The sequence below is a fragment of the Eubalaena glacialis genome, chromosome 3 (assembly GCF_028564815.1).
Source record: "Eubalaena glacialis isolate mEubGla1 chromosome 3, mEubGla1.1.hap2.+ XY, whole genome shotgun sequence".
NCBI classification, from domain to species: Eukaryota; Metazoa; Chordata; class Mammalia; order Artiodactyla; family Balaenidae; genus Eubalaena; species Eubalaena glacialis.
The window spans coordinates 50,050,316-50,078,221 of NC_083718.1; the positions used below are offsets into that span (position 1 = coordinate 50,050,316).

Genomic DNA, 27,906 nt, shown 5'->3' on the forward strand with positions numbered 1-27,906 from the left:
TTCACAGTGGGGTTTACACATTGCTTAGACTCAGGTCAGAGGGACCTCTGTTCTCTTTCACAGCATGTGGACACTCCCAGTGGTTGAGAATGGCCCTGGGAGGGATGGTCTCACCATTGGTAGAGGATTGGGCTGCTGCCCACTGGAGAAGTGTGACCGCAGGAGGACGGGGTGTCACTAGTAAAGTGGCTTGGTGACTCGGTTCTGAAGAATACAGGAGGGAAAGGGAAAAATAGTCCCTTTAAAGTAGAAAACCTGCCAAACTCTACCTTAAACAAGTGGTGAAGGCTAATATCACCAGTGACATCAGATGTCATGCTGATGTCATTCACTCCTTGATACGATGAGAAGACACTTCACATCTGTGATATTCTTCCCCAAACCTGTGACCTCAGTCTAATCACTAGAAAAACAACAGACACCCCCTGGTTGTGGGACATTCTAAGGATACTAGAACAGTCTTGCTGAAGACTGTCAGGTAATGACAAACAAGGAAAGACTCAGAAACTGTCACACAGCAGAGGGTACTAGGGTGGCAACTAAATGCAGTGGGGTGCCCTGGGTTGGATCCTGGAACAGAACGAGAATGCTCATGGAAAACTGGTGAAATCCAAGTCAAGTCTGGGTTTCAGTTAACAGCAGTATGCCCATGTCGGTTTCTTAGTATTGACAGATATGCCACGGTTACAGAAAATGTCAATGGGTGGGGAGGTGGGGAGGTGGAGGGGGGATGGGGGAGGGATTCACAGAAACTCTATGTATTATCTGGAACTCTTTAAATTCTAAAATAAAAAGTTTATTTAAAAAAAAAATTTCCCTCAGAAAGAAATGTAGAAGCACTTCCACTGCAGGTATATATATACTATATTAATTTCACCAAATTTCCTTTGAAATCATCCCTATTCTCCATAAGGCCACAGAGGCACTAACCATTCTGAAGAGAAAATAAAAAGGGGCTTCCATGGACGACACCTTATCCTACAGTCCATTAAGGCACTTATGGAAATTCTGGCAAGAAAACAAGATATCCACCAGGGCAGAACAAGGCTGCCTGATGTCTGTGCAGCTGGCTGTTTCCTCAGCCAGAGCTGCTTCTTGAGGTTCACTCCAGGCAGAGTTTTGTCCTTCAGGAACTCTCTGTCAGCCGCAGTATGTCCTTCCCTATCATGTGTACAAGGTCTCATCCTGAACTAAAATAATCTCTCTTTTTTTAATGGCTATTTTTAACTTGTCTTTGAACCACCAAAAAAGTCTGAAGTGCTGTGAATGCTTTACAGGCTTTATGTTACAGAAGACTCCCATCACTCAAAACCAACATTTCTGATTTATGCCCAGCTTTCCAAAGGAGAAAATCTTCTCAAAGCAGGGATGAGAGTATTTTGAGTTTGTCAATCTCCATTCTCCTCTCTCTGGTTTTCCCCTTCTATGCTAAAAGTTAGGAGAGTGTTAAAAATAAAGCCAATGATGTCAAGAACTACCTTTCAGTCTTAAAGAGGGAGGTATCACGTTCCTTTGAGTACCGAAAAACTAGAAAGATTTGGCTAGTACTTGGGGTTAGTGACGAGAGCCAGAAAATGACTAGAGGATTTGGAACAAATGAAAAGATCTCCGAGTGCAAGGAGCAAGTCCTCCTGGGAGCTGACACTCTCTCTCCCCGGCACCCAGGTCCTGGGCCACCGTGTGTTCCAAGCTGGCTACAGTAGGCATTCCCGTCGGGGAACTGAAGCCCAGGGGTCTCAAGGCCAAGGTCGCGGTAGCTCCTAAGTGCAGGAGTGGATAAAGAAGATAGCAAAAGGGACAGAAGTCTACCTGCCGCAGACTTTCCCTCACTTCCAGAAAATAAAAATGTTCCAGAAAACAATGTGATTTGCGACTTTCAGTGTTTATTTCCTGCTGGGTCGAGTGGGAGTGAAAATAGCTTCAGACCTCCCAGGGCTGCTGAGAACAGATGAGGTAAAGAATGGGAGAACTTCTTTGAGGGCAGGGGCACCCTGCAGACTACAGGGTCCAAGGCCGTGCAGGAGCCCAGCCCCCGACACAGGGCCGCTCTCTGGTGGGCCCTCAGGGAGACCCAGGGCCTTGCATACCATGTCCTTCTGGAGCTGAAGCCGCCTCTGAGTGCGCTTCTGGTTTTCCTTCACGCTGCTGTCCAGGTTTGCAAATTTGGAGGTTCCTTCCTAAGAAACAGAAGCACACACAGAGAAAAGTGATACAGGGGCAAGTGAAGGGGCACCTAGTTTCTGGGGCGGAAACTCTGTACAACTATCTGGACGCCGTGCAAAGTGAAGCGGCCTCCAGCAGGCTCTGGGCTATTATGCAAACACTTAGCTGGCTAGTGGTTGAGCCATCTATTCTTGAGAGTGCCTGGTGGCCATGGCTTATCCTGTTTTCCCCCTATTTTGTAAGAAGAGCCCCTGATTTGGTTATAAAATCAATCATTAATACAAGGCAGGCAATTCCCAGAACTGGAGACAATTTTTACACATCCCAAATTTCACTCGAAGTAATCACACATCCTGGAAATGAAGATCTCTTCCTCTGTAAATTTTATAATTTCTTGATCTTGGCCTGAAAGGCATGTGCCAGCATTCTGTGGAAGAAAAGGGACTATTTCTGTGGTATTTCTTAGCTAAATGAAACTTTTTATACCGGAAGTTTTCTGAGGAAGTCCAGCACTGATCTGTGAAAGCCAGACGTTCATACATTTTTCTCCCCTTTTTCTCCCCCAGTCCATCCTCCCAAGTTGCCTCTCCGGTTTGGAACTCCTACAAATCAATCTTTCCTCCTGGCGCCTGAGGACAGATGGCTACCCTTTCTCTCCTCCCATCTGTTGTGACAACAAACTCTTCTACATAATGACTAATCTCCAGTTTGCTGACTGAACATAAAGTGTTTTTGGTTTTGTGGTTTTGGGGTCTTGTTAAGTTCTCATTTTCCAGGAACTGCATGAATGGGAGGCAAATTTCACAATTCAGTAGTGCATAACTGCATTGGTTTTCCCTTAGTCAGTTCTCCCTGGGTTTATTATATGACCACAGCATGTGACTTTTCACTACTGTACGACTACGAGGGGATCTTTTCCAGTGACTTAGCCTTTCCGATGACACTGCGACATCAGCATCTTGTATCATTCACCAGCCTTTACCCAGGTCCAGGTACATCACTGGGGACAGAACCCATAGTGACTCATTACCTACTTTCAGTCTCCCTATTACAAATGATAATAAGAAGAGGTATCGTTTAATGATGCCCTGCTTATAGTTTTTCCTGGGGATGAACGAAAGTGTCCTAACATGTGCCACTTCCTGTGCTGGGTGGTTGAGTCCTCCCAAACTATTGATAATTATTTTTTTTTTGAAATTTGTTTTATTTATCTTTTTATACAGCAGGTTCTTAATAGTTACCTATTTTATACAAATTAGTGTATACATGTCAATCCCAATCTCCCAATTCATCACACCATCACCACCTCCCGCCACCAGCTTTCCCCCCTTGGTGTCCATACATTTGTTCTCTAAGTCTGTGTCTCTGTTTCTGCTTTGTAAATAAGATCATCGATACCATTTTTCTGGATTCCACATATATGCATTAATATACGATATTTGTTTTCTCTTTCTGTTTTTCTCTTACTTCACTCTGTATGACAGTTTCTAGGTCCACCCACATCTCTACAAATGACCCAATTTCGTTCCTTTTTATGGCTGAGTAATATTCCATTGCACATACGTGCCACATCTTCTTTATCCATTCATCTGTCGATGGATATTTAGGTTGGTTCCATGTCCTGGCTATTGTAAATAGTGCTGTGATGAACACTGGGGTGAATGGGTCTTTTTGAATTCTGGTCTTCTCTGGGTATATGCCCAGTAGTGAGATTGCTGGGTCATACGGTAATTCTATTTTTTGTTTTTTAAGGAACCTCCATACTGTTCTCCATAGTGGCTGTATCAATTTACATTCCCACCAGCAGTGCAGGAGGGTTCCCTTTTCTCCACACCCTCTCCAGCATTTGTTGTTTGCAGATTTTCTGATGATGCCCATTCTAACCAGTGTGAGGTGATACCTCATTGTAGTTCTGATTTGCATTTCTCTAATAATTAGTGATGTTGAGCAGCTTTTCATGTGCCTCTTGGCCATCTGTATGTCTTCTTTGGAGAAATGTCTATTTAGGTCTTCTGCCCATTTTTTGATTGGGTTGTTTGTTTCTTTAATATTGAGCTGCATGAGCTGTTTATATATTTTGGAGATCAATCCTTTGTCCATTTATTCGTTTGCAAATTCTGAGGGTTGTCCTTTCGTCTTATTTACAGTTTCCTTTGCTGTGCAAAAGCTTTTAAGTTTCATTAGGTCCCATTTGTTTAGTTTTGTTTTTATTTCCATTACTCTAGAAGGTGGGTCAGCAAACACCTTGCTGTTGATTTACGTCAAAGAGTGTTCTGCCTATGTTTTCCTCTAAGAGTTTTATAGTGTCCGGTCTTACATTTAGGTCTCTAATCCATGTGGAGTTTATTTTTGTGTATGGTGTTAGGTAGTGTTATAATTTCATTCTTTTACCTGTAGCTACCCAGTTTTCCCAGCACCACTTATTGAAGAGACTGTCTTTTCTCCATTGTATATTCTTGCCTCCTTTGTCACAGATTAGTTGACCACAGGTGCATGGGTTTATCTCTGGTATTTCTATCCTGTTCCATTGATCTATATTTCTGTTTTTGTGCCAGTACCATATTGTCTTGATTACTGTAGCTTTGTAGTATAGTCTGAAGTCAGGGAGTCTGATTCCTCCAGCTCTGTTTTTTTCCCTCAAGATTGCTTTGCTATTTGAGGTCTTTTGTGTCTCCATACAAATTTTGAGAGTTTTTTTGTTCTAGTTCTGTAAAAAATGCCATTGGTAATTTGATAGAGATTGCACTGAATCTGTAGATTGCTTTGGGTAGTATAGTCATTTTCACAATACTGATTCTTCCAATCCAAGAACATGGTATACCTCTCCATCTGTTTATGTCATCTTTGATTTATTTCATCAGTGTCTTTTAGTTTTCTGAGCACAGGTCTTTTTACCTCCTTAGGTAGGCTTATTCCTAGGTATTTTATTCTTTTTGTTGCAATGGTGAATGGGATTGTTCCCTTAATTTCTCTTTCTGATCTTTTGTTGTTAGTGTATAGGAATGCAAGAGATTTCTGTGCATTAATTTTGTATCCTGCAACTTTACCAAATTCATTGATTAGTTCTAGTAGTTTTCTGGTGGCATCTTTAGGATTTTCTATGTATAATATCATGTCATCTGCAAACAGTGACAGTTTTACTCCTTCTTTTCCAATTTGTATTCCTTTTATTTCTTTTTCTTCTCTGATTGCCATGGCTAGGACTCCCAAAACTATGTTGAATGATAGTGGTGAGAGTGGACATCCTTGTCTTGCTCCTGATCTTCGAGGAAATGCTTTCAGTTCTTCACCACTGAGAATGATGTTTGCTGTGGGTTTGTCGTATATGGCCTTTATTATGTTGAGGTAGGTTCCCTCTATGCCCACTTTTCTGGAGAGTTCTTATCATAAATGGGTGTTGAATTTTGTCAAAAACTTTTCCTGCATCTATTGAGATGATCATATGGTTTTTATTCTTCAGTTTGTTAATATGGTGTATCACATTGATTGATTTGCATATATTGAAGAATCCTTGCATCCCTGGGATAAATCCCACTTGATCATAGTATATGATCCTTTTAATGTGTTGTTGGATTCTGTTTGCTAGTATTTTGTTGAGGGTTTTTGCATCTATATTCGTCAGTGATATTGGTCTGTAATTTTCTTTTTTTGTAGTATCTTTGTCTGGTTTTGGTATCAGGATGATGGTGGCCTCATAGAATGAGTTTGGGAGTGTTCCTTCCTCTGCAATTTTTTGGAAGAGCTTGAGAAGGATGGGTGTTAGCTCTTCTCTAAATGTTTGATAGAATTCACCTGTGAAGCTATCTGGTCCTGGGCTTTTGTTTGTTGGGAGATTTTTAATCACAGTTTCAATTTCATTACCTGTGATTGGTCTGTTCATATTTTCTATTTCTTCCTGGTTCAGTCTTGGAAGGTTATATCTTTCCAAGAATTTGTCCATTTCTTCCAGGTTGTCCATTTTATTGACACAGAGTTGCTTTCAGTAGTCTCTTAGGATGCTTTGTATTTCTGTGGTATCCACTGTACTTCTCCTTTTTCATTTATAATTTTATTGATTTGAGTCCTCTCCCTCTTTTTCTTGATGAGTCTGGCTAAAGGTTTATCAATTTTGTTTATCTTCTCAAAGAACCAGCTTTCAGTTTTATTGATCTTTGCCATTGTGTTTTTTATTTCTATTTCAGTTATTTCTGCTCTGATCTTTATGATTTCTTTCCTGCTACTAACTTTGGGTTTTGTTTGTTCTTCTTTCTCTAGTTCCTTCAGGTGTAAGGTTAGATTGTTTATTTGAGATTTTTCTTGTTTCTTGATGTAGGATTGTATTGCTATAAAATTCCCTCTTAGAACTGCTTTTGCTGCATCCCACAGGTTTTGGATCATCGTGTTTTCATTGTCATTTGTCTCTAGGTATTTTCTAATTTCCTCTTTGACTTCTTCAGTGATCTCTTGATTATTTAGTAATGTATTGTTTAGTCTCCAGGTGTTTGTGTTTTTTACGTTTTTTTCCCTGTAATTTATTTCTAATCTCATAGTGCTGTGGTTGGAAAAAGATGCTTGATATGATTTCAATTTTCTTAAATTTACCGAATCTTGATTTGTGACCCAAGATGTGATCTATCCTGGAGAATGTTCTGTGCGCACTTGAGAAGAAGGTGTAGTATGCTGTTTTTGGATGGAATGTCCTATAAATATCAATTAAATCTATCTTACCTACTGTGTCATTAAAAGCTTGTTTTTCCTTATTAATTTTCTGTGTGAATGATCTGTCCATTGGTGTGAGGTGTTCAAGTCCCCCACTATTATTGTGTTACTATTGTTTTTTCCTTTTATAGCTGTTAGCATTTGCCTTATGTACTGAGGTGCTCCTATGTTGGGTGCATATATATTTATAATTGTTATATCTTCTTCTTGCATTGATCCCTTGATCATTATGTAGTGTCCTTCCTTGTCTCTTGTAACATTCTTTATTTTAAAGTCTATTTTATCTGATATAAGTATTGCTACTCCAGCTTTCTTTTGATTTCCGTTTGCATGGGATATCTTTTTCCATCCCCTCACTTTCAGTCTGTATGTGTCCCTAGGTCTGAAGTGGGTCTCTTATAAACAGCATATACACGGATCTTGTTTTTGTATCCATTCAGCCAGTCTATGTCTTTTGGTTGGAGCATTTAATCCATTTATATTTAAGGTAGTTATCGATATGTGTTTTCCTGTTACCATTTTCTTAATTGTTTTGGGTTTGTTATTGTAGGTCTTTTCCTTCTCTTGTGTTTCCTGCCTAGAGAAGTTCCTTTAGCATTTGTTGTAAAGCTGGTTTGGTGGTGCTGAATTCTCTTAGCTTTTGCTTGTCTGTAAAGGTTTTAATTTCTCCATTGAATCTGAGTGAGATCCTTGCTGAGTAGAGTAATCTTGGTTGTAGGTTCTTCCCTTTCATCACTTTAAATATATCGTGCCACTCCCTTCTGGCTTGTAGAGTTTCTGCTGAGAAATCAGCTGTTAACCTTATGGGAGTTCCCTTGTATGTTATTTGTTGTTTTTCCCTGGTTGCTTTTAGTAATTTTTCTTTGTGTTTAATTTTTGTCAATTTGATTACTAGGTGTCTCGGCATGATTCTCCTTGTTTTTATCCTGCCTGAGACTCTCTGTGCTTCCTGGACTTGGGTGGCTATTTCCTTTCCCATGTTAAGGAAGTTTCGACTATAATCTCTTCAAATATTTTCTCGGGTCCTCTCTCTCTCTTCTCCTTCTGGGACCCCATAATGAGAATGCTGGTGTGTTTAATGTTGTCCCAGAGGTCTCTTAGGCCATCTTCATTTCTTTTCATTCTTTTTTCTTTATTCTGTTCCGCAGCAGTGAATTCCACCATTCTGTCTTCCAGGTCACTTATCCGTTCTTCTACCTCAGTTATTCTGCTATTGATTCGTTCTAGTGTGTTTTTCATTTCGGTTATTGTATTGTTCATCTCTGTTTGTTTGTCCTTTAATTCTTCTAGGTGTTTGTTCTTTAATTCTTCTAGGTCTTTGTTAAACATTTCTTGCATCTTCTCGATCTTTGCCTCCATTCTTTTTCCAAGGTCCTGGATCATCTTCACTATCATTATTCTGAATTCTTTTTCTGGAAGGTTGCCTATCTCCACTTCATTTAGTTCTTTTTCTGGGGTTTTATCTTGTTCCTTCATCTGGTACATAGTTCTCTGCCATTTCATTTTGTCTATCTCTCTGAGAAAGTAGTTTTCGTTCCATAGGCTGCAGGATTGTAGTTCTTCTTGCTTCTGCTGCCTGCCTTCTGGTGGATGAGGCTATCTAAGAGGAAACTTTTGAGAATTTGCTTGGAGTAAGAAATCAATTTTTTCTGACTTGAATGCAAGTGTCCACCTCTTTCCAGGGAGTAGGTTATTCTGGTTCCCTTTCAGTTTCTCAATCACTGACAGACATGTAATGTATGGACATTATTGCAGGTATACCTAAAATTCTTAAGAAGGATTTCTGAAAAGTTAAGAGGCTCCTGAGAATCACAGAAGTAGGATCCTAAAAGAGCACTTAGGAAAACCTCCTCATTGGGAGGACAAAGATCTGGGATGAGGAGCTGGAAGATTTGCTGATTTCATGACTTCATGAGAGTGAGATTCCACTCCTGGATAGATAACTAAAAAAAGACTGACTAGTAGTGCCAGCTCTTCCAGATGAGGTGTCAACTGAAATCCCCTATGTGCCACATCCAACCATGTTTTGGATGTGGAAGTGTTTTCCACATCCAAAGCAAGTGTTTTCCTTCCTCGGCCCTAAATCCTTTGCCCTGCAAGGTCTCACAACACCAATCCCTTGAAACTTCTTGAGACTTTTCACAGGATTTGTGACTGCATCACTCTGGGTCCCTCCTCTGGCCTCCTTTTGCTGCCTGTGCTCACTCTCTCTTAATGACTCTTCTTTCTGACAAAGTCATCTTGTTTTCGCTCTACTCAGGTATTTGGAAATACTATCCAGTCCCGTGACCTCAATCATCACCCATGTTTGGATGAATTCCAAATCTTGCCCCCCATCTACCTTCCACTCTCTTCATCTCCTCTCCTCTCTGTCCTTCTCTCTCTCTCTAGTGCAAACTTCTCACCTGAGTCTTGCCTTCTCTCTATCTCCATCTGTGGCAAAGGACAGCTGCCCTCATCCATCCTGTTCCTGGGCCTCAGAGGGGCCTCTTCTACTTGGATGCCACACAGACATTTGGATTCCTCTCCATACATGTTGATTAAATGACAGCTCAGCAGTTAATGGTAATTATATGAATAGGCCTTCCCAGCCCTACGGTCTTCTACCTCAGCTCTGACTTCAGTGTGTTTGGAGCTTCACTAAACAGACATCTCCACCAGAGCCAATTGCCTGGGCCTTTCTAGCATTTGTTTCTAGCAATGTAACCCAGAAGAGTTTTCACCAAGAATCCCAAGAACCAAGAAGATTTGGTGAGATTCTGCCTTCCTGTTGGTTTGAAATGTGTGGACTCCATAGATAACCTGTTTGGAATGATCCAAGTTTCAGAAATCATAAGACAGTAACAGTTTTAAGATAATCTCTGAGTAAAATAAAAACATTTGTCTCCAACAATTAAAAGGAAAACCACAGATTTTTGCTAATTCTGATGTTGCCTCAGCCATAGTATTATAGAGGTAGCACCTTACATCTGTCCAGAAGCAGAAGAGAAGATAGGTCATTCACGACTAGGATTACCCAACCACAAATCAGTTTAAGTCCAGGAGTGGCAATATTAAAAACAGAGACCAGCCATGGTTCTTCTGAAAACCAAAGTACCTTCATTTCATTACAACTGTGCTGAGAATTAACATCCAGAATTATATACTTAGTATGAAGAATAATAAAGATGACTGGAAAGGGACCCACAGAGATGTATGACCTGCCCAAAACATTCCACTATCATTAACGATAATGCACAGACCACATGAATTCATAGCCAAGTTTTTCATCTTTGGGATTCCAGCCACGTATAAGAAATTTAACCTAGAGCACCGAGGTAAACTTCTACATTTCAGAAAGGTTTATGGGACCTTTAATGTCTAGATATAGCTCTGCTTCTAAGGTTTCAGCCAGAAGATGGCCACCAGGCAATGAGCTGCACAGTATTCAATTTATCTGCTTTGGAAGGATGACTCAGAGCTATCGGGATTTGAATGTGTGGCTCCAATTAGTCTAGCTTTGTATTACTGACAGGGAGACCACTAAGCGATCTCCTTCCAGCCAGATGAGTTTCCATTTAAAGTCTGCAAATCCAAGGGGATGTGAAGCAGGGAGTAACACCACCTCAGCAAGCCAAGCACTGTTTACTGTGCAGTTCATCAGGTGAGCCGAATCCAAAGTCAGACAGCAGCCACCCGGCCCTGCTCACATCGTCTACGCCAAGAAGGGCTAAGAGTGGGCAAGTTGTTAAAGTCCTGTGAATTAGGAGGTCCATCAATGGATGTCAGTTTCTGAACACTTGCTACATGCCCAATGTGTTAGGCATAGATACATAACAGTGAAAAAGTCCCTGCCTGCAAGAGGCTTACAGGCCAGCAGGGAGACAGGTGAAATGCACAAGCGATTCTAATGGAGCATATGATAAGTGTTAGGACAGAGGAACGACGGGCTTCTGGAGGACATGGGAAGGCGCCTAATCAGACCTGAGGGTGTCAAGGAAGGATTCAAGCAGAAATGTAGTCCTCACTGAGACATGAAGGAAGAGGAGCAGGACTTAGGAGGAGAACAGTCAAGAAGACCGTAACAGATGCTCTTACAGGAACGACTAACCTAACAGTTATCAACTGATGCCTTTTCTAAGTAACCCCACCCCCACTTGACTCTCATTCCTACTCCAAGTGTCTACTCTAAGCCTACATGTATCACTTATACTTTTTTCATTTTCATTTGTTATGCGTACTTTGGTTTCACATGTAGATAGCTTGCCAAATACTAAAAAAAATTGACATTTGCACATGGCTTTCAAATATTTCCTTAGTCAATCTTCAAAACAATTCCATGAGATCAGTAGACTAAATAGTACTATTATCACCTCCAATTCACAGAAAAGGAGACTAAGGACAAGGGTCCTCTGTTCTAATAGCCCAGTTCAGGGCTTCCCCCTATGGTAGCACATATCATAGTTTTTTTGTTTTTACTTTTGGTTTTTGGGGTTTTTTTCATAATTGCCCACTTCACCTCCCCCATGAGACTGCAGTCTCCTTAAGATCAGAGGCTGCCTTCAGAACGGCTGTACCTCCCTCACCCAGCACACAGTGAATGCCCAATCAGGATTAACTGAATTACCAACTTATTTTCCTTCTCCATGAAGTTTCACCTGACATACCCTGCCTCCTACTCCCAAGTGGTCAAAAGAAATAGTTTTATGCCTAAGTGATGAAAGCACTGGCTTTAGAGTCTCACACAGGCTGGACTCACATTCTAGCTCCACCACCTACCAGGTGTGGGACTTCGGGTATGTTCCTTACCTCTCTGAGGCTTGGCTAGCTGCAAAATGAGGAGGATAAAATCTACTTTATAGAGAGGCCGTGAAGATAATATGTGGTCCATGTTCCCCTCTGATGATTGCTCACAACCTATCTTTGTACCTTTCTTTGACTACTCGTTCTTGTTTAGTGTCTATATCCACCCACCAGCAGGTGAGTTCCCAAAAACAGGGTCTGTGTTCGTCTTCTTCATACTCCCAGAGGCCGGTCAAATGTTTTACAAATATCAGATGTTTAACAAACATCTAGAGAAAGAAAATGAACCGAGCTGTAGCTTTACCTAGCCTGCCGTTCAGAAGCCAGCACTCATCTGGTGTTCGATAAATACTGCTGACGGACAAGCTGCGCAATTTAGTGCAAATAAAGGATGTAGAATTGCAGGCTTGGCCCCTGTCCTTCTAGAAGCCGTTTTGCTGAGAAGGATATTCCAGGCCCTCTCACCCACCTCACTGCCAGCACTCAGTGTTTCCAGGGCAGCTTGTTGAGGAGCTACAGGCAGCAACGCAAGTTTCACAATCTGGTTGCATCACAGTGAAGCTGAGGAGCTGGACTTTGAATCTTCTCAGCCTCAGGCTTCTTCGATTTGGCTTAAAAACCAAAAGTCCTGCCTTCCAGTCCCCGTAGCCTCTCTCAAGGGACTGCAGGCATCCAAGGAGCCCTCAAGCTACCCTTCCATTGAACGGATGCCAGAGCGGTCAGCACAGTACAACCCAGCGCCCTCACCTTCATCAGTAGCTCCCGGCTGGTCAGGTGGTTATTATGGTCTGAGAAGATGTCTGAAAGTTCTTCGAACATCATCATTCGGTCCCTACAAAAGGGATGAAGAAAACATTAACAAATGAAGATTACTAAAAGTCCAACACCTTGGGCGCAGGTGTCCTCAGTACCTCTGGCTACAGAGGGGAGGGCTACGTGAGCACAGACAAAGCCAATGACCTTTTCTATGCAGGGTGGCTTTTTTTTTTTTTTTTTTTTTTTTACAGGTAGACATGATCACCTGTGTGAAGAGAGGGATATTTTCTAACCATGCATGTTATAATCCTAAAAAAAGATTGTTAAACTGGGGTATTAAGTTGTCTAATTGGGACATGTTCTCTTCAGCAAGTTAAAAAAAATTCTCTCTTAGCAACACACCCACAGCCCTACAGGACCTGAGAACTCTTCTTGGCCAGTCCCCTCATTTGAGAGATGAAGATGCCAGGGTTGGGGATTTGTCCGAGCTTCCACTACTGACTGCTGAGAGCTGCAGTACAGAACCCAAATTTCCTGAATCTCTTAGAGTCAGAGTAGATGGTGGAACCAGAACGGGCTCTGGAGTCAGAGGCGGTGGGTTCTGATCCCAACTCGGCCACTCACTCCCTAAGTGATCTGAGACAAGTTGCTCAACTTTCCTGAGCTTCAGTTTTCTTGTCTGCACTATGGAAACAGTGACAGCCCCCTCACAGGATGGCCGTGAAGGTCACCAGGATCACACATGTAAAGCACCTACTCCTGCCTTGCCCCTCCCTGGTACACTACGTCTCCACGGGCCTCGCACTTTTCTCTACGCCCCTCCAGGGTTACTGAGAGGATGATTCTGAAGGCAAAGAATTAACAGAGGCAATGTCATTCTATATGCAACACTTGCATTATTATGAGAAAGCGATTACTAAGAATTCATGTGTCTTACAATGAGTGTTGTATTACTCTTAGAATTAAGAAAACCATTAAAGCTATTTATATTTGGAAAAAATCATTAAGAACTTAATTACATGTGGGCCTAAATAAACAGAAAGAAATAGATGTCTCCTCTGTCCACTGAAAGTTATTAACATAAAGGGTTATCAGGAAAGTAATAACCGAATAAAATCTAACCCTGTTCCTTGAATTTAGCAATAGAAACTATATAGAGCTGATATGCAAGTGGCTTCTCTCAGGAACTGTGTGTGATACTTCTCCAGCAGCCCTGCTAAAATATGAACCCACCAACCAATGAAGACACAAACCAGACACCCATGTTGTACAGAATAGGGCTTTGAGGTTTGTTTTGTGGTGTTTCTTAAATACAAAAGCCAGCTGGAAGAATGGACCTTCTCATATGGTAACCAAGGAGATTAAGAAACAAGTCCACTAATTTTTTTACTTGTGTTTTAGCCTCAGATTTGCTATGGTAGAAATCTTTGGCTGGCTAAGTGACTTTCTATAGTGTTCTACTTATCAACCACCAAGGAAAGATAGGATTACCTTTCACTGCCACCAGAGAAGGGTGCAGTGGGGCAAGACTTCATTTTAGCCCCTGACCATCCCATTGTTTCTGATACCACAGTTGAGGAGCAGTGATGAGGGGAAGGAGCGGGGCTGGGGTGCTGAGAGTGGGGATGCTGTACGCATCTGATTTTCCCATCATATTTCGCCACGGCCTAACATCTAATGATTTTACATGATCCTTATCTTTCATAAGACTCCTGTGCAGAGGAAAATCAATTAACTAATCTCTCTATCACACAGAGTCACCTTCTTCAGTCAAACTAATGAAGAGGAGATAGAACCCAAGAAAAGAGTGGTAATCAAGAAAACTGCACTGGACTTTGAAAAGCCTATCTGCCACTTTTTCTCCTGATAGATAACAGAACACGAGCTCTGGAGTCCAAGTGGCTGAGGCGTCTGCAGATCTATAACACCAGGCAATGAGATCACCTGCTTCAAAACCCATCAAAGAATTATATAATAAATAACGTGACTTCCCCTGAGCAGACTTGCCTCTGATAGAGAATGTGAGCTTATCAGTAGGTTGAACACTCTGGCACTCCTTTTTCAGCATAAATCTATGAAACTCTGGTTTACCAATCCGGGTCTCTGTTGAGTTTGGATAGTGTCAATCCCTTCAGGCTTAACCAGCTCTGAGTGAGTTGATGAAACTGAGTACCTAGACCTTCCACTCTAAGGACAGAGCCCGCCAAATCCACAAGGCAGGCCTGCCTGGGGAGCAAGCTGGCCTGTCTCCCAACTGGAACTGACAGTGCCTCACACAGTATAGGCTGCGCTGCACACAGCATAGACTGTGCTGCATACAATATAGGTTATAAACAGTGCACGCATCCTTCCCTGTTATGGCCTGACTTCTCGATTAGTGCAAACCGAGAGAGACTTTGTTGAAAGTAGCTGACCTAGTCTGTAGTCACGACACATGCCCCAGCCTCTAAATCTGTACTCACGGGGGACCAGAACTGCCTCCTCACTCACTCTTCCCTCCTTTGCCAAAAGCCCTCTGGTCTAGAGTTCAGTGAAGCTCTGGACTTGGGGGCGAGAGCAACAGTGAAACAATAAGGAAGGACACAATTGTTCATTGTTCCAAAGGTTACGGCAAGAAATATGAAGAAAAACACAATACAGAATGTGGGCAGTTAATCGTTTTTAGTCAGGTACCTAGGAAGGAATACTTAGAGGTTTTTCATATCACTAAGATAGCTTTTAATAGGCGGAAGCAGAAATGAACTAAACGGATTCTTGTTGAACAGCAAGAACTAATGTCCTATCTGCACACACTAGCCCTCACAGCTTGGAACAGCTTAGGGCTTTGGAATGTGGCTGAAAAATAACCAGAACTAATGGCAAATTGCTGTAACTTCATCACTCCACAACCTTATCCCTCAAAGCCCAGATAATATGCACATCCTTAAAATCATCCCCAAAGCCAATCATCTTGGCTTTGGCACCCTTTGAGAATGAGTTTGGTTTCTGCAGCAGCCCTGCCTCAAAACTCATTCATGATGATGTGTAAAACACACCCTGCCTGGAACACACAGAGGCTTTCAAAGATGTTTCTCTAGTTATATAATATGAGCTTTGAAAATGAGGACCCACACCATTTATGCAGCAACTAATCAGCCCAGCCAAAGAAAGCAGAGCAGACACTTGGGAACTTACTTTGGGACCGCAGCCCAAGTCTTTTTTAACCGATAGATGGAATTGGACTGCAGTGCCGAAACGATGGCCCTCAAGGAGGAGAAATTCTTCAGGATTCTACATTCCTGTAGGGAGAGTGATTAAAACATACAAGGCATTTAAATATCAATAAAACAGTGAGTTGGTGGTTTCCTGTTTTAGAGGTATCACAGCTGCCATGAACTCTTACCACTAAATAGGCGGCTGTATAAATACTGAACATCAAAAAGTGGCTCTTTTGCTCCCACCCCAGTCACTGAAACACTTTACAGATTTTGGCACTGAACGCTTGTTTTTCTCCCTTTAATATATTTTCTGTGTTGTTGTTACAGTTTTATAGTTTCCAGCTTTCCCAGTAAAAACACGAGTGGAGGTGAGTCTACAGAGCTTTGCTAGAGAAAGCAAACTTTCTTCTGAAGAAAGCACACATATGCCCTAAAAATACACATGAAAGATGACTGTATCCTTCAGACCCACAAAGTGAACCGGGCAGCAGCTGCTTCGAGGTCAGATGCTATCAAACATCTCATGACCAACCCCTGTCCAGAGAGGGGTATATAACTTGGCAATAAAAACTCACCACAAGTTGAACTTTGGCTTTTATGTTCTTAGCCAAGAGGGAATATTTTTATACACATCCATTCGGTTTCAAATTGGCTTGTGCCGCAATCATAAACATTCAGAAACACCTTGGTACTTACAGTGGTTCCAAAATAACTTGGGCTTTTAAAATAAAATTCACTTTGGCAGCGTTTTAAAACAAAATAGAAAGAGAACAGGAAACATTCTGGATATCATTTTCTGGGGAAGGAGAAAGACTGCCTGATCCTGAAACTTCAGCTACCATTCAGAGTCTGTAGCATCAGCAGGCAGCGACCCTGAAGTCAAAGTCCTGCTGAATGAATGGTAGGGGACAGCAAAACAGTCAGGGAGAGGGTCCCATTTGCGGCCGGAATGGGGAAGGTGGCAGCCTCGAGAGAGTGGACTGTGCCTTATGCCCAAGGAGATGCTTCATGTGCAGGCATATGGGGGAGTGTACTACATCCACTGTTGACTATCGAGTACACTGCGTGAGCATGGGCTTGGCTTCGTGCAGAACATCTGGGGCAAGAGGTCCCAGAGTGGTTGGGCATAAATGCATGTTGCTTGAAAGATCACTTCATGAAGTCACGCGGGTCCTGACTGTGAAGGAAAAATGGCATTCTCTAACTTGGTACACCCAAATCTGGCTACTTAAAATTACTACGCCAAACAAACAAACCCCACAACATTTTCTTAGAGTAAATGCCAAAGTTCTTTACAAAAGTCATGCCCACTCTTTTTAAACGCCTCAATGCTTTCCCTTTATTTAAAAAGAAAGAGAGAGAAAGCTAAAGAGAGAGAGAAAGCTCGCGCTCTGAATTACAGTCAGTCAGTCTGGAAACCAAGCCCATGCATGACAGCATGGTTCAACAAAGGTTCAGAATCCAAAAGTTATGTTCTAAAACTCAGGAAACTTGCAATAAATAAAGGAACTCAGGCCCAGATATTTCATGCAAATTGTGATAAACATATGGAACACATTATTCAGAAAGAGGCTTAAGCTAAAGGTTTAAAGGAGTACAAGGGGCATCTGGCCCCATTTCTAGAAAAGGAATGATCTTTGAGGAGAGGTGATGCAAAAGTAAAAATGTAGCAGTAAGGCCAGTCCAAGAAAATACAGTCATATTAGGTCAGAAATATTTTCTGCATGTAAAATTATCATTTTTTCAAACATCCTCTCAATAGAAAATGACTGTGATTAATGCAGGAAAAGTAAAATGAATCTTGGCTGGAAACCACCCGTGAGTCTTGTTATTTTATTAAGTTACCTACACAGTTTCAAGGGACACAGCATGCTCCACACTGGGAAACTGCATCACCAAGAGTTAAGGACCCTTGGCTTTTAAGCACGTGCTATGGGATTTGGAATATACCTCAAATTATACAACTTGTATTTCTTATTATCACATAAACGCACAATTGATATTTATATGGGCCAAAGTCATTGTTTGAGTCACCCTGTCACATATACAGATGCTACACGCTTGCTACAGATTTTCTAAGCAGTTGAATAGATTAAAAGTAGATAGACTATTTTCTTTTGAGACACGTAGATGACTGTAAATGATATGGCGTTTGTGGCCAAAAAATATTTTTTCTTATCAGTCTAAGAAGACAGAGAAATTCCATGCTCTATCAGAACTTCTTTTGTAGCTCTTACTTGTTGATAAATAACCTCAATTCAGAATAGGAGAAGTCAAAGTTGCATAAGATATTTTTTTGTTTTTTCCATATAGTATTTTTCCATGTACTAAAAAGTCTGTGGTATTAGACCACCTACAGACTCAAAATAAAGCAAATTCTCTGGCACAATTATGGCTTTGCTATTTAATCAAAGACCACAAAAGAGAATGTGAAAAAAAAAAAGAGAGAGAAAATGTGAAAGTTTAAGCCTTATGCCCACAGATGGGGCTTAATGAGAAAAATATATAATGGGGTAGAAAACAAAATGTGTTTTGGTTATGATTGACCCATATAGCCCAGAACAGAGGATATTTACATAATAATTATTTGTCAAAATTGTTGTTAATTACATAGCTCTTGCTGATGTAATTTCTTCTGCCGAGAAAAAAAAAATCTTCCCAAATCTTCAAATACCCAAAATCCTATCAATTATTCAAAGCTAAATTCAAATGTTATCCTACCCATGAAACCTTCCTGGATCACCCCAGTCAGAAGTGATTTCTTGCTCCTCCACTTTTGCAGCACTTATGTCATACGGCCCTACTCCTCTTCAGCCCAGGCTGAGATAATTCCAGTATATCTTAGCTTCCTTGTTTGACTATAGGCTCCTGTAGGACCAAATTAATTGTGTTTAGCTTATCTATGTCCCCAAAGTACATAAAATTGTAGCTCTGAAGCATTTAGGGGCTCATGAAATACGTGGTGACTGACTGAATACTGTTCACCTTTCCTCACTCATGAAATAAGATGCTGATAAATGAAGGTCAAGGTCATATGGCATGGAAGCAGTTGATCCAATAGATTGGACTGACACCCAGCAGAATGTAATTCAGGCCTAGGAATAGACTCTGCCCCTCCAACTTCAGATATAAAGCCCTCAGGAAAGCCCTTGATTAATGTGAAATCTGTATATTTCAGTCTTTTAGAAAAGAGATTCGAGATCCTAAGAAGGTATTGGCTCTTCAAGTCTGCAGAAAATAGAATGCTTCCAGGTACTGGAAGGGTGAGAGATAATCCTTCTGCATCGTCAGAGCAGTCCATTTGACACTGAGGCCACCAGTTGATATTTACTGAACACGGCGCAGAACCAACACTCAGTCTGTGAAAAAGCAGACATTCCATCACACCCGGAAGGGGCCCATGAGCAGAAAGAAGTGAGCAAGGGACGAATTTTTTTAAAGAGGAAAAATAAATAAACTCCCACGTTAAGAAAGGCAACTTTTTTCTTACTTTGGAAGGACAACAAAAACTATACTAAAATAGTATAAAACTATACTAAAAACTATACTAAAAATAAATGGTTCTGAAGAACCTAGGGGCAGGACAGGAATAAAGACACAGACGTAGAGAATGGACTTGAGGACACGGGGAGGGGGAAAGGTAAGCTGGGACGAATGGAGAGAGTGGCATGGACTTATATACACTACCAAATGTAAAATAGATAGCTAGTGGGAAGCAGCCGCATAGCACAGGGAGATCAGCTCGGTGCTTTGTGACCACCTAGAGGGGTGGGATAGGGAGGGTGGGAGGGAGATGCAAGAGGGAGGGGATATGGGGATATATGTATACGTATAGCTGATTCACTTTGTTATAAAGCAGAAACTAACAAACCATTGTAAAGCAATTATACTCCAATAAAGATGTTAAAAAAAAAAAAAACCCAATGGGCCCTCACATATGGTCTTTTGACTGCTTTTCAACCAAATGGGAACATCAGAGTGATGGCATAATCTCCCATATCTACTAAACCCAAAGAATATTTTTAAAAAGACAGTTACATGAGCAATGTTAATCCACTTCTCGATGATTTTGGCTCTCTGCTGAGTTTTGAGTTCTTTGCCCCCCAGAATGGTGCTGACAACGCATTTGGTGAGGGTATTAAACTGAGAGATGGTAGCACGGATCGTAGGAGCCAAGTGTTTGTTTTCCTTCTTGTCCCTCCGAGACCAAATGCAGCCCAGGCAGTGGTGAGGCACTACTTTCTTGAATAGTTGCTAGAACAAAAGAGGAATTGACTTTAAGGACAACACACACATTTCATATGGCAAAGCATGTCATCTGTAAGTTGGTACTTTGTGAATGGACAAATAACCCTTTTCTACTTGATTTGCCTCATGGTGTTCATTTCGATAGAAAAAAGTAAATAATTAATACATTAACTGATCAGAAAAGCCCACATGTTCCTTCTAAATCTGCTCAACTGAACAAATGGAACACGATGACCAAAAGAAAATTTAAATGTCCAAAAACATTTTGACTTTTCTGTCTTGGAAGGAAAGCCAGGTAAAAATCTGTACTATTAATCAAAAAGAATTGGTTAAGATTATTTTGACCTCAAAATCATATCCGTGGTACATTCTGGACACTCATGATCATGAACTGTGTATAATGCATATGAATGACCACCTGAAAAGTGATTCACAGAAGTACAGTACCTGTGACACTCATCAATGTCACTATTCTATTTCCCATTATTTAAAATGAAGAAACTAAGAAACATACAAAAGGAAAAACTATTCAACATCACACAGTAAAAGGAAGAAAGAGGGATTTAAAGCCTGGTTTCCAGGTCTTTGCCTAAAAGTCATAGCCAATGAAGTCTTCCATCTTTCTCTTCTGCTATCAGTGTGTGAAACAACAACAAATTTGTTGAACAAATCTGATTCTCATTTGTACAACAATTTCAATACAAGATGTGCAAGGGTTTGTGTAAAAGAGAGAACACCAGGATTTACTTTATATAGACTATCTGATTTACTACTGAGGGTCTATTTGCATGTTAACAAGATGGAAACTCTATGCTGCTTCCTCTAAAGTGCTAAGTGTGGAAGAGCTAAAAACCATTGTGATCATTGATAACAGCCCTTTTTTCTTTAACCAGCTAACACTGAGCTATGAAACGTGGCTGATGAAACCAAATATGTACAGCTAACAAAAATATCCAAACTTCAAAAGACCAGGAAGCACATGTGGAAATGAGCTGCCAGATATAGTCACATGTGGATTCAGTGAATTTATTTTATCCTAACTTATACTTTGACCCCTTTACAATCCTCCAAATAAACAGTTTGGATCTTGAAATATTCATGAGTCTAAAGGGAGAGAAATACCCATGGAACAGGATAGATTTTTGTTTCCCTAGAATTAGAATTCTTATTTCCTTTTGGGTATTGAGTGCCAAGTAAAAAGCACCTTCTCCCAGAATTGTAAGAAGAGCTTAGGCCTGAATTATTCAGATGATGGATTCAAATCACATCTTCACTCTGCATTTACAGGCACAGCCTCTCTCGGGGATTTGAAAAGACTTAAATCATGTGACCCGGGGCCACCAGTACTGTCACTCCCACATTCTAAGTAGAAGCGCATCGGAGGCACAAAGAGAAGACGTACTGCATCCATGTAGGTCAGCTGCTCGGCCACGAGATCTTCTGAGAAGCACGTGAACTCTGCAGACCCGCCGCCCTCCAGTTCCTCTTCCTCTTCCAGGCTGAAGGAGATGGTATTGGGAAACCCATCTGTTCACAGGTGGAAAAAAATTAGTAATTTGGTGCTGCTGTATACAACCCTGTTTACAGAGTCCAACTGGACTTTTTTAATTTAGGAAGAAAAGAGCTGATTCTTTAGAAAACCCATAGGGAGAGAACAGCAAGGACAATAAACCTGAGTGAAATGGAGGTCTTCCCAGTCTCTGCTTGTTCCTAGATGTGTTATTAAGCTCAGAGGTCTCATGTTGTCACCTGGACAAACCACTGGTTCCTCGGTCAAGGACAGAGCCAGGTTAGGCAAAGTCTAGAGAAGCAAAGCTGGGCTACATTCAGGGGGTCACCCTCATTTGGGGGCTCCCTCAAACCCTCTGATCAGTTCAAGCACTAATCCAACTACTTCCTAAACCCCAACTATGCAGTTCTTAATTACTGGGTCATTTATAATCAGAAGCCTGGAAGGAATGGGCATGAAGGCAGGCCAGGCTGTGGGGAGTAGAACAGGCCATTCTGGTGTCAGAAATGCTGATGAAGTCCTCAGAATTCTCAAGAAGTACTTAGAATCCTCAAAATGTTAGGATTAGCTTTCAACTTCCACCTAAAATTAAGTAAGCATGAGACTACTACAAGCAACTCTATGCCAATAAAATGGACAACCTGGAAGAAATGGACAAATACTTAGAAAGATATAACCTTCCAAGACTGAACCAGGAAGAAATAGAAAATATGAACAGACCAATCACAAGCACTGAAATTGAAACTGTGATTAAAAATCTCCCAACAAACAAAAGTCCAGGACCAGATGGCTTCACAGGTGAATTCTATCAAACATTTAGAGAAGAGCTAACACCCATCCTTCTCAAAGTCTTCCAAAAAATTGCAGAGGAAGGAACACTCCTAATACTCACTCTGTGAGGCCACCATCACCCTGATACCAAAACCAGACAAAGATACTACAAAAAAAGAAAATTACAGATCAATATCACTGATGAATATAGATGCAAAAATCCCCAACAAAATACTAGCAAACAGAATCCAACAACACATTAAAAGGATCATACACCATGATCAAGTGGGATTTATCCCAGGGATGCAAGGATTCTTCAGTATACGCAAATCAATGTGATACACCATATTAACAAATTGAAGAATAAAAACCATATGATCATCTCAATAGATGCAGAAAAAGCTTCTGACAAAATTCAACACCCATTTATGATAAAAACTCTCCAGAAAGTGGGCATAGAGGGAAACTACCTCAACATAATAAAGGCCATATATGACAAACCCACAGCCAACATCATTCTCAATGGTGAAAAACTGAAAGCATTTCCTCTAAGATCAGGAACAAGACAAGGATGTCCACTCTCACCACTGTTATTCAACATAGTTTTGGAAGTCCTAGCCACGGCAATCAGAGAAGGAAAAGAAATAAAAGGAATACAAATTGGAAAAGAAGAAGTAAAACTGTCACTGTTTGCAGATGACGTGATATTATACATAGAAAATCCTAAAGATGCCACCAGAAAACTACTAGAACTAATCAATGAATTTGGAAAGGTTGCAGGATACAAAATTAATGCACAGAAATCTCCTGCATTCCTATACACTAACAACAAAAGATCAGAAAGAGAAATTAAGGGAACAATCCCATTCACCATTGCAACAAAAAGAATAAAACACTTAGGAGTAAACCAACCTAAGGAGGTAAAATATCTGTGCTCAGAAAACTATAAGACACTGATGAAATAAATCAAAGATGACATAAACAGATGGAGAGATATACCATGTTCTTGGATTGGAAGAATCAATATTGTGAAAATGACTATACTACCCAAAGCCATCTACAGATTCAATACAATCCCTATCAAATTACCAATGGCATTTTTTACAGAACTAGAACAAAAAATCTTAAAATTTGTATGGAGACACAAAAGACTCTGAATAGGCAAAGCAGTCTTGAGGGAACAAAACGGGGCTGGAGGAATCAGACTCCCTGACTTCAGACTATACTACAAAGCTACAGTAATCAAGACAATATGGTACTGGCACAAAAACAGAAATATAGATCAATGGAACAAGATAGAAAGCCCAGAGATAAACCCACACACCTATGGTCAACTAATCTATGACAAAGGAGGCAAGGATATACAATGCAGAAAAGACAGTGTCTTCAATAAGTGGTGCTGGGAAAACTGGACAGCTACATGTAAAAGAATGAAATTAGAACACTCCCTAACACCACACACAAAAATAAACTCCACATGGATTAGAGACCTAAATGTAAGACCGGACACTATAAAACTCTTAGAGGAAAACATAGGAAGAACACTCGTTGACATAAATCACAGCAAGATCTTTTTTGATCCACCTCCTAGAGTAATGGAAATAAAAACAAAACTAAACAAATGGGACCTAATGAAACTTAAAAGCTTTTGCACAGCAAAGGAAACTGTAAACAAGACGAAAAGACAACCCTCAGAATTTGCAAACGAATAAATGGACAAAGGATTAATCTCCAAAATATATAAACAGCTCATGCAGCTCAATATTAAAGAAACAAACAACCCAATCAAAAAATGGGCAGAAGACCTAAATAGACATTTCTCCAAAGAAGACATACAGATGGCCAAGAGGCACATGAAAAGCTGCTCAACATCACTAATTATTAGAGAAATGCAAATCAGAACTACAATGAGGTATCACCTCACACTGGTTAGAATGGGCATCATCAGAAAATCTGCAAACAACAAATGCTGGAGAGGGTGTGGAGAAAAGGGAACCCTCCTGCACTGCTGGTGGGAATGTAAATTGATACAGCCACTATGGAGAACAGTATGGAGGTTCCTTAAAAAACTAAAAATAGAATTACCGTATGACCCAGCAATCCCACTACTGGGCATGTACCCGGAGAAGACCATAATTCAAAAAGACACGTGCACCCCAATGTTCACTGCAGCACTATTTATAATAGCCAGGTCTTGGAAGCAACCTAAATACCCAGCGACAGACAAATGGATAAAGAAGATGTGGTACATATATACAATGGAATATTACTCAGCCATAAAAAGGAACGAAATTGGGTCATTTGTAGAGATGTGGGTGGACCTAGAGACTGTCATACAGAGTGAAGTAAGTCAGAAAGAGAAAAACAAATATCGTATATTAATGCATATATGTGGAACCTAGAGAAATGGTACAGATGAACCGGTTTGCAGGGCAGAAATTGAGACACAGATGTAGAGAACAAACGTATGGACACCAAGGGGGGAAAGCGGCTGCGGGGTGGGGGTGGTGGTGTGATGAATTGGGAGATTGGGATTGACATGTATAGACTGATGTGCATAAAATGGATGACTAATAAGAAAAAAAAAATCGTATGCATGAAGCAGTAGAATAGCCTTAAGCTAAATTCACCTGAGCCTTATTAGAGATAAGATCATCGAATAGCAAATTAATAGGATACAGACTGAAGAAGTAGGAAAAAATAAATTTTTTCTACCTAGGACTCCAAATCAAAAGCATAAGTGCTCAGCACATGGAACAGGACCTCCAGTCTCTATTGTGAAAGACTGTGGACCTTGAAGACGTTTACCTTGGGTCCCTAGCCTCTCTTCTGGGGAAACGTTCCCCAATTCCTGGGTTGTTCCCCAACCTCATCCCCCTTCACACTCCTTGCTCTTCTGCCTGTCAAATCCATTCTCAAGAAGAAAAATCTAGCTGCATTCAGTTATATCTTGGCAGACATTTAAATCAGGGTGTTACTACTCCCCCAGAATGTTTACATTGTAAGCCTTTGCAGAATAAAAGACTTTTAGGCATCTTGGATCAAGTTGGGGTGGCCTTTTCTTAGTTTCCGAGGGGAAAAGGGGCGCTGAGTGGACCCTACATCACCTCCCCTGTCAGAGCACCACGTGGGTATCTGCCAACTTTGGTGACAGGTATGTGATTTAAGGCTGGCCGCCTCACCCTGGAGTTGAAGGTACTGATGTGAATGGGGTTGGTTACAACCGGGTAAGGAAGGAGGGGATCTCTGCCTGCCTCTGGAGTCTGAGACACAAACAAGCATGAGCTAAAGAAAGCTAAAACCCCATGATTTCACCACTTTTCCTCCACACAATTCTGGTCCTCTCTCACTGGGTGGAGGAATAAGATATTTGAAATCCCAAAGGTTCAGAATGGGCCTCTCAACCCTCTTGCTAACCACTGTGCATAAATCTGTCCCAGTCGCTCTGCAATGCAGAGGCTGGCCCACTTCACCCAAGGAGTATGTGTGCTAAGGCTTGATCTCATTCACCCAACACTCGATAGCAGCCTGATATGTGCGCCTTGGATCAACGCTGCTGTATCTGAAGATTACATGGTCCTTTCTCTCCGGGGTCTAGTTCATGCTTTCACTGTTCCTGCTTTTGATTCTCTTCCAGCAGTAAGTAGGTAAACACTTGAAGCAAAATTTCACTTTTGGAAAACACGTAGGAGAGTTTGTTTGCTTTTGCCGGCATGAAACTGGGTAAAATAAGCACATGGGAACCAAGCTCCTAAAACTCTTTTTCGGTAATGATTCCTGTACTTAACAAACTGAGAGTTTAGAGAGTTCTTGGTTAAAAATTTCCAAACACAGAAAAAATTCATTTCTGGGATTGCCTAAAAGCTTTTCCAAAGTCAGGCCGTCTCGTTCTCCCCTGCCTCAGCCTGCCAAATGAGCTGGCCCTCCAGTCTCGGTTGGAAACAATGAACCACTGGTCCCACCAGTTCCCCAATTAGGCCGGAAGCCAGGGGCAGCTCCCGTGGGGAGAGCTGGGCTCTAATGGTGTATCCACTCCAGCACGAAGACAGGAGGGGAGGCCCTGAAGGGAGTTGAGGTCCGGCAGCTGGAGGAGTGCCCCTGGTATTCAAACATTCCCGGCAGATGAAGTCATCTGAGATACCGAGGACTTGGCAGTCAGCTTTTCATGATGCAATTGCATTTTCCCCTCTCTGGTCCCCCATACATAAAAAATTCAACAGGTCCTGTTTGGAATTTAAGGTTATTTTCTTTGGCGTTGATGCAGCTTCCCTTATCGGTGTTGAGGAACCATTTCCTTTCCCTCACTGAGGAAATCAGGCGTCACTTCAGGGAAGTGCCTGTCAGAAGCTCCAAGTGGGTCAGCTGCCATGGCAACCATCCCCCAGCAGCCAGTGAGGGGATAAAACGTCACGCTGAAAGACCGCCCTAGCCTCTTTCTGACTTTCTTCAAAGCCTGATGGTTCCAAGCAGCCCGTGACCTGCAGTGGTGGCCCTTCCTCTGTCCTTGAAAATAGGCAGTCCATTCCTCAGATAGGAAAAAACAGCCACAGAAACTTCCTCTGGATGAGGCCATCAGAGATGCGACATGACGGTAATCTGCCCCAGCAGGGGACAGATTACAGGGATGCTTTCCAGCTGAAGGAGAAACATCTTTTCTGAGCTTTTCAAGCTTTTCAAGCCTTTGTGAGGGCAGCAGGAAAACTGAGTTTAATTCCTCGCCTTCTGAATGGGGGTGGTGGTTTGCGATGGGTTTTCATTTGTTAGAAGGAGGAACCAACTAGGCAGATAATGAAGAGCAAATTCAAGTTCAGCATGGTATGTGATGACAAGGAAAGGTAAAAGACCATCAAGGAGATCGTCCTCTTTACGGTATTAAAGGAAACCCTGAGAAATCACTTCACCTCTGAGCCACTGTTTCCTCATGTAGAAAATGAGGGAGTCGGACTAGGTGATCTTGAATACCCCCTTCTCTGCTCTGAAACGCTATAGGTTCTGCAATTAGTACTTCAATAACCTTGAGAATTTTACCACAGCCCCCAATCCCCCAGCAGCCTGTCCTGAGGGAAACCAAGGCCTCCTATTCAACAAGTACAGGGAGAACATTTCCTCATTGTGGAGGTTTGCAGGATCAGAATCTAGCTTCTTCCCTGGAGTCAAACAAGTAAGTACTCACTGTCAGTTTCTACTTCTTGCTTGTGAAACTGCTCGAGAAGATTCTGTGCTCTTCTCTCTGGGTCAGAGCCTGGCATCATCTGCTTGAGATAATCCAGCAGTTTCTGTAAGCAAGGGAAGTGAGGGGGCTCTCGGAAGTCCTCTGCGCATTGGTCAAGCCAGGCCCTCAGGATGGAGGCGATTGCACTGAGAAAGAGAAACAGAAAGTCACTGCACTCAACTGGCTCTGGAGACTCAAAACCAGCCCTGGACACCAGAGCCTGTCTCAGCCATGCCTCAGGAAAACTTGGGCAAGTGATCAATGGATAGTTCACCTAGAAGTTCCCGGCAATGTCAGTGAAGTTAAAGCATCTGAAAACAGCCTGACTACCCTTTATTATTTTAAGTGGTGGTTGGGGAGCTGGGGAAAGACTGGTAAGTTAAAAAACAAAAACAAACAAACAAAAAAAAGACAGGACCATAAACTTTGGAAAAACCCACACAGGGCAAAAAAAGACACGGAAGAGAAGATTTAGTGAGTCCTGAAGCAACTTCAAAGTAACCTGTATACAACAAGATTATGTGTTTCCAATTCTGCATTCACTCAAGTCAGAGACCACAAAATCTACT

General features: G+C 41.5%; 1 protein-coding gene across 3 annotated transcripts in view; it reads right to left on the reverse strand.

The window, feature by feature from the left end:
• Positions 1–27,906, reverse strand: part of RGL1 (ral guanine nucleotide dissociation stimulator like 1) — a 292,633-nt gene that overhangs the window by 25,460 nt on the left and 239,267 nt on the right. For all 3 annotated transcript variants that reach the window (XM_061187547.1, XM_061187549.1, XM_061187550.1), the window contains 6 exons: positions 27,299–27,483; positions 21,247–21,371; positions 19,635–19,850; positions 15,574–15,677; positions 12,391–12,475; positions 2,088–2,177 (listed from right to left, as the gene is read on the reverse strand). In XM_061187547.1, the coding sequence (XP_061043530.1) occupies positions 2,088–2,177; positions 12,391–12,475; positions 15,574–15,677; positions 19,635–19,850; positions 21,247–21,371; positions 27,299–27,483 (805 nt within the window). The remainder of the gene's footprint in view (positions 1–2,087; positions 2,178–12,390; positions 12,476–15,573; positions 15,678–19,634; positions 19,851–21,246; positions 21,372–27,298; positions 27,484–27,906) is intronic.